Raw genomic sequence first — 7758 nt, forward strand, 5'->3', positions numbered from 1 at the left:
GGGAGACACTGCAGGCAAAAAAAAACATGCTTTTCATGCACGTCAGAACAGAGGATTTTTGACTATTTTTTGTCTAATGTAAAAATAATAATCTACTTTCCTTTTGATTTGCTGAACTTTATCAATGTGTGTCTGCAAGTTTCAGTTGCAATACAGAATTTTAAAGGCTGTTTCAAGAGTTCACACTTAGCTGATGATTGGTAATAAGCTAGTTTGGCCTGCTGTCCCGCTAGAGAGCCCTGAGCTCATAAGATCCTTGAGCCCGGGGCTCCCTCCCCTTTGCAGGGCGAGAGAGGTGTTTGAGCTCAAGTTGATCTCGAGAACTCCCCCCCTCCTGCTGCTTAAGGATTGCTATGAGGGTGTGTTGCTGGTGGAATACAACTATGGTGCTGATTTGGTTTAGTCAATTTACTTATTTCTCATGTTTTGGACTGTGGGAGGAAACCGGAGGACCCGGGGAAAATCCAATTGAGCACAGGGAGAACAGGAACTCCATATAGAAATGCTAACTGGCCGGGTATAGAGACCCGAACCGGAGGTACTTTTGCTGTGAGGCCACACTGCTAGCCACTGGGCCGCCGTGCTGCCCTACAGTGGAAAAAGAGGAGGAGATGGGGTGGAAGGGGGGATTCTTTAGGATGAAAAAGACTAAAGGTAAGAAGCTTTGGTTAATTATACTGAGTTAGGAATCTTCTGATTGGTGGTTTGTACATTAGCTTGACTCGGGGCCAGCCATGTCAATCATAAGCATGTGATAATAAACTTCACTTTTGTAAAATAAGTTTTGTTTTCTCAAGCATTCAGCCATAAACTACAGCTTTATTCATATATCTATATTCTGAAAGTTATTGGAGTTATTTTCATACATAATCTGCTTCATTATACAACATTCCATTTTATAAAATAAGTGAAAATAAGTTTCTGTAAAAAAGTTGACACGATATGACAGAAAAAAAAATAATAAACAATTTTTGAACCTGACTTTATCCAATGTTCATATTTTAGTACTGGAAATGTTTGCAAATTACCCTATACATATTAAATAATGTCTCATTTGCATATTTAACCATACAAATTTTATGTAATTACACAACTGATGATGCTATAAGTCTTTTATTCAGGTGTCTTGTCATTTTCTTGAAGGACAATGTTCAAAAAATCCTAAGTAAACATTTCTGAAGGACACACATACTGGTTAGAGACAAAAACTGTCTTGTCTTGTTTTCTTTATTGAGGATTTATTAGTGTGTGTGTGTGTGTGTGTGTGTGTGTGTGTGTGTGTGTGTGTGTGTGTGTGTGTGTGTGTGTGTGTGTTTGTGTAGCCTGCAGTCTCTGTCTGACATTGAGTCCTGGCGCTGCTCGTCTGTCTGAACGCCAGCAGCATCTGAATCAAACTCATACACATTGCCATTGGCAGCCATTTTGGATCTGTCAGCCATTCTGGCTCTAGAGCCATATCATTTCCAGTTTCAAAATGTCATCCATGCAGTTGTGTTTCTAAAAGTGTTTTAGTGTCTTTGTGCTTTCTCCTAACTAGAATAAAATCATACTTACTCAGCTTACAAGTTCTTTCTCATCTTGAACTGGTGAAGAAGTTTCCGGCGCAGTATTACGGCGTATACGTATTACAGTACAAGTGAGGCAACACTGCGACATGCAATAAAATAACCGTTTCTATGTTAAAAGGAGTTTTTATCCTAAACATCACACAAAAGTTCCATTTAAAAAACTGTTTTAATTTTGTGACGTCATATAATGGCTGCATAAACTACAATGAAGATCACCTCAGGTACTGATTATGTGCTTTATTGCTATACTGATAGCAGAAGCAGATCGTTTACCTCAGCTATTCAATAATATTACTAGCAAATGGTTCAAAAATAAAATTCAGAACTGTGACTCAATGCAAACAAACTAATAAATATCAGTCACTTAGTTGTGTAAGTACTTTTAATAATGTTAAAGAGGTTTTCAAGGCTTCTGTTTTACCCCTTTTACAAGATGTAAAATAAAAATCTTTGGTATCTCCAGAATGTGTCTGTAAAGTTTCAGCTCACACACAAGTACATTTACCAACACTATGTGGCTGGGATGATTCCAGCGGTTATGAATTACATAGTGCTTTTACTGTCTTTATTAAAAACATGCTCTGTTTTTTTAAAAACATGGTAAACTTGTAAAACTCAATTGTGAGGTGCAGATGATCACAGAGAGTTGGAACAGATCTCCTATTCCCAGTTTCTTTGCAAATCCTGTCCTGTGGATATATTTAATTAGAAATATTGAACGTGTAAAAAAATATTTACGTAATTAACGGTTGCAGTTTTTTTTATTTCCTGTTGTGGCCGACGTGCGTTTAATGTGCAAAGAAATATGGATAAGACCAAGGAAGCACTTTTAGAGGGAAAATTTCAGTATAAAACAATTAATGTCACGTCACCAGGCTATCCAGCGTTTCCTCCAGAGTTTCATCTAATTTCGTGTGTTTCATTTTTAATCTTTCGACTTCTGTTTTAATTGAATTTGATACCACCAAATGGAAAGAAAAACCTCTGCATTACGTGACATGGTGGTCCTTTAAGGAAATTAAAAATCGCTGCTTACAAAAGATTATTTTCATTATAGGTGCCCATTAAAGATTGTAAACCTTATGTGTGTAGTTAAGACATGGTGTTATTCCACATTATTGTCACTGCTGCATGCAAACAAGGCAAAAATCAAATAAAATGCTGCCGACTGCCAGCCAGGTGTCTGAACTGTACATTAAAATCTGTGCAGCAAACATGTCCGCCTTCCCTTACAGCAGAAACAATATTACAGGTATGAAAAAAGTGAATCATAAAACCCTGGGGACATGAGCTAAAATGCTAATTCAGACCGTACATCATGTCAGGTTGCAGAGCTGTACTGTGAATAACCATAGTAAAATCAGACCGCTCTAAAAACGGTGCGTCAGACGTGAATGGCTTCCTTCAGCTGTGGAGAAATTCTGAACAATAGAGGCACAAAGTGCACAGAAGATAAAAAAAATATCCGTATAAAAATGCATTGGCTTAGATATTTTCTTAGAAATTACAATTATTTAATTCCATTTTTAGCCAAAAAAAAATGTATTTCTGCATCATTTTATATATATACGCATCGGCCACTTTATTAGGTACACCTTACTAGTACCGAGTTGGACCCCTTTTTGCCTTCAGAGCTGCCTTAATCCTTCATGTCATAGATTCAACAAGGTACTGGAAATATTCCTAGGAGATTTTGGTTTATACTGACATGATAACACCATGCGCTGCATGTCCGTGATGCGAATCTCCCGTTCCACCACATCTCAAAGGTGCTCAATTGGATTGAGATCTGGTGACAGTGGAGGCCATTTGAGTTCAGTGAACTAATTGTCGTGTTTAAGAAACCAGTCTGAGATTATTCACGATGGTGTGTCATCCTGGTGGAAGTAGCCATCAAAAGATGGGTACACTGTGGTCATAAAGTGACTGACATGGTCAGCATCAATACTCAGGTAGGCTGTGGCAATGACACGATGCTCAATTGGTGCTAATTTGACCAAAGTGTGCCAAGAAAATATCCCTCACATCATTACACCACCACTACCAGCCTGAACTCTTGATACAACGCAGGATGGATCCATGCTTTCATGTTATTGACGCCCAATTCTGACCCGACCATCCGAATGTCACAGCAGAATTTGAGACCTCATCAGACCCGGCAACGTTTCTCCAATCTTCTATTGTCCAATTTTGGTGAGACTGTGTAAACTGTAGCCTCAGTTTTCTGTTCTTAGCTGACAGGAGTGTCACTTGGAGTGGTCTTCTGCTACTGTTGCCCATCTGCCTCAAGGTTGGACGTGTTGTGTGTTCAGAGATGCTCTTCTGCAGACCTCAGTTGTAACCAGTGGTTATTTGAGTTACTGTTGCCTTTCTATCAGCTGGAACCAGTCAGGCTATTCTCCTCCGACCTCTAGCATCAACAAGGCATTTGCGCCCACAGAACTTAGTTATATTATTATTATCATATTTTTAATAGTTCCTAAACACACACCCAAACTCCAAAGCAATATTGCTCCCAAATTTCTTTGAATATATTGCTATATCAAGACAATAAAGGCTTTCTGATTCAGCCTTCAGCCTTTTTATAGTGTAGATTTTGGACAGACTCTTTCTTTAAAGAGATATTTCACCCAAAAATGAAAAATCTGTCATTTACTCATCCTCCAATTGTTATAAACCAGTTTGAGTTTCTTTCTACTGCTGAAAACTAAAGATACATTAAAGAATTTTGGAAAAAACAGCTATCAACTCCCACAGTATTTATTTGGATGCAACGACTGCCTTTTCCTCCCCAGCATTCTTCAGAATAGCTTGTTTTGTGTTCAACTGAAGAAAGAAATTCATAACAGTTGACAACCCCTTGAGAGTGAGAAGATGGTGAAGAAGTTTTCATTTTTAGGTGAACTACCCCTTTAAAAGTATATCATAGATAGCACAATATGCTGCAATGCAGTGCTGTACGTTTCATGCTGCTGTCAGGAGGCTCGAAACACACTGACCTGATCCATCATGTTTCTCTCCGCTTCTGACACACACACACACACACACACACACAAGTGTCTGCGGATCTCTGGAGCATCAACTGTTTCTGCAGACCTGCAGAGAGGAAAAAAGATTCAGAAAGCGTGATCCACTGCAGGGGTCTATCTTTACAGAGACCCTCACAGCTCCTCTCTGACACTCACTATCATCTTGTAAAGAAACCCCGCTGTGCTGCTGTCCTCCGTCACACACTACAGTGCAGCGTCTGATGCTCACAGCCTGCACTGAAGATGCTTTAGGGCCTACTCACACTATGCTATCCCAACCGTGCCCAGGCCCGTTTCCCGGATCGTTTGAGAAGCGTGAGAGCGCTGAATCGGGCTCAGGCACAGTTCACTTGGCCGGCCCTGGCCCGGTTGGAAGAGGAGGGCCTGAGCGCAATTCATTTAGGCTTTGGCGCGGTACGTTTTTAGGGCCTACTCACACTATGACATCCGTACCGTGCCCAGGCCCGTTTCCCGGATCGTTTGAGAAGTGTGAGCGCGCTGAATTGGGCTCAAGCACAGTTCACTTGGCCGGCCCTGGCCCGGTTGGAAGAGGTGGGCCTGAGCGCAGTTCACTTGGGCTTTGGCGCGGTACGTTTGTAGTGTGAGTGCAAAATGCGCCAAAGCCCAAAACTGAAAGCGAGACGTGACTTTTAAGGCACTGTTTCATATGGATTTATTAATCATTCTTACTGTTCAATGAACGCAAACTGCCGTAGATTATTAAAGACACAAACCCCTCACTGCACGACAGCTGCATCTTAAGCAGACCTCCTCATTCCTGCAGCACGAGGGCTTTATGATTGTTTATAAGCGCCAAACGTGCCGGATATGTTGGGCGAAATATCTGACTGCGTGTCACCGCATCCCTAAGGACTGTTTGACGAAATATTTGACTGCATGTCACTGCATAACAAACAACTGAAACGATATAACTAGAGAAATCTCCACTGTGCTGAGCAAGAGCGCTCACTGAACAGCGCAGCATCGATGACGCAAGCGTGCTCTGGCTCGATTGTAGTGTGAGGCCCTACTTACATTATGCCATCCGTACCGTGCCCAGGCCCGTTTCCCAAGTCGTTTGAGAAGTGTGAGTGTGCTGAATCAGGCTCAGGCACAGTTCACTTGGCCGGCCCTGGCCCGGTTGGAAGAGGTGGGCCTGAGCGCGGTTTACTTGGGCTTTGGCGTGGTACGTTTGTAGTGTGAGTGCAAAATGCGCCAAAGCCCAAAACTGAAAGCGAGATGTGACTTTTAAGGCACTGTTTCATATGGATTTATTAATCATTCTTACTGTTAAGTGAACGCAAACTGCTGTAGATTATTAAAGACGCAAACCCCTCACTGCATGACAGCTGCACCTTCAGCAAACCTCCTCCTCCTGCAGCACGAGGGTTTATGGTTGTTTATAAGCGCCAAACGTGCCGGATCTGTTGGGCGAAATATCTGACTGCGTGTCACCGCATCCCTAAGGACTGTTTGGTGAAATATTTGACTGCATGTCACTGCATATCTAACGACTGAAACGATATAACTAGAGAAATCTCCACTGTGCTGCTGAGTGAGAGAGCGCTTCTCACTGAACAGCGCAGCAGCGATGATGTAAGCGTGCCGAGGCCCGATTGGGGTGTGAGTGCGGGTCGTCGGGGTAGACGGGAGGAGGGACAAGCGTGCTTTGGCCAGGTTCGAGGCAACTGTACCTAGTGTGAGTCCGGCCTTAATGTCAGATTAGTAAAAATAAAACAAAAAAACTAACAAATATGTGTTTGTTGCTCTCGTGTTGCTTTTAAAAGTCTCCTCAGATGCGCCTGCTAGAATTAAACTTTAATTTGAATATTTTACATTGTTTACATTCTATTTGTAGCACACATTGACTGACACATCCTGAAATAACACTAAACAAAACACTAAAATAGTCTAAATAGTTTTCACTGTGTGCAGTAATTTGTAGTTGTTTTACACTATACAAAGTTGAAGTCCAAATTATTAGCCATTAAATATTTTTTCTTTTTCAAATGATGTTTAACCGAGCAAGGAATCTTTCACGGTATTTCCTATATTATTTTTTATTCTGGGGAAAGTCTTATTTTGGCAACAATAAATTTATTTAAAAAAAAATTTTTAAAACACTTTAAGGTCAATGATATTAGCCCCCTTAGCCTATATATATATATATTCTGATTGTCTACAGAACAAATCACTGTAATACAGTGGTATATCAGACGTGTATCCCATAGACTTCCATTCATAAGCATGCGAATGCGTCAGACCGGAAACGCAGGGTCAAGCGTCAAATTTCACAGGTGGATGCGGTTCAAAGTTCAAGCTTTGCGAAATCGCATCATTTGACTGCGTGAGACCAATCGAGGATCAAAACATGACAGAAATCTAAAACATGGAGCAATCACTCACTTTTAAATAAATGTCTAATAAGCTTGTTTGATCCCGCCCCTTTTCGTAGCGCCGCATGACAGAATTTCACATGCTCAACCTCTAATGTGACTGCAGCTTAAAGGGTTTAAAACGACATGACAGTGAGTAATTATTTAAATTTGTGCATGAACTAACTAAACTAAATTAGATTAAACTGTGAATCATTATCATTATTTTGTAAATAAACATTATATATGTTAAAAAATACACAACATCGTAACACTAAATGCTGGGTTTTCCTTCAATCCACAGCCTCAGCTTGTTCTTCATGTGCTGTCAATGGATTTTCAATTGAGATAGAAAATAATCATATTCCCACAGGCTCCGCTCTCTGACAGTGTTCTCATTTCATGTTTTCTCCATTTCTAAAAGACTTATAGCCTCAAACACACCAAATCACAGACCTGCCATACAGAAAAACAGCATCAGAGCACAACATACTGAATATGAATGAAGCGTAACTCAGTCTTCCATTCTGCTGAACATGCTTTGATGAATCTCTCTCTCTCTCTCTCCCTCTCTCTCTCTCTCTCTCTCTACATGTGAACAGAGAAGTTGATCTACCTGATTTCTGTGTTTCAGGCGAGTGCAGTTTCAGCAATGCGGGCGTTCATGATGGAGGGGTTTTTAGTAGAATCTTCCAGATCCTCTATAGGAATGAAGAGGTGACGCTGGAGGACCACATTAACTTCAGACTGCACCTGCTGCTGGACGGAGAGAGGGTGAAAGCATTG

The 7758-nt window shown here is 40.9% G+C and overlaps 1 protein-coding gene across 3 annotated transcripts in view; it reads left to right on the forward strand.

The window, feature by feature from the left end:
• The window catches only part of fam135b (family with sequence similarity 135 member B), a 75843-nt gene that overhangs the window by 29730 nt on the left and 38355 nt on the right, over positions 1 to 7758 (forward strand). For all 3 annotated transcript variants that reach the window (XM_001343070.10, XM_068217718.2, XM_009301217.5), the window contains exon 4: positions 7607 to 7746. In XM_001343070.10, coding sequence (XP_001343106.4) covers positions 7607 to 7746 — 140 coding nt within the window. The remainder of the gene's footprint in view (positions 1 to 7606; positions 7747 to 7758) is intronic.

The sequence above is a fragment of the Danio rerio genome, chromosome 19 (assembly GCF_049306965.1).
Source record: "Danio rerio strain Tuebingen ecotype United States chromosome 19, GRCz12tu, whole genome shotgun sequence".
NCBI classification, from domain to species: domain Eukaryota; kingdom Metazoa; phylum Chordata; class Actinopteri; order Cypriniformes; family Danionidae; genus Danio; species Danio rerio.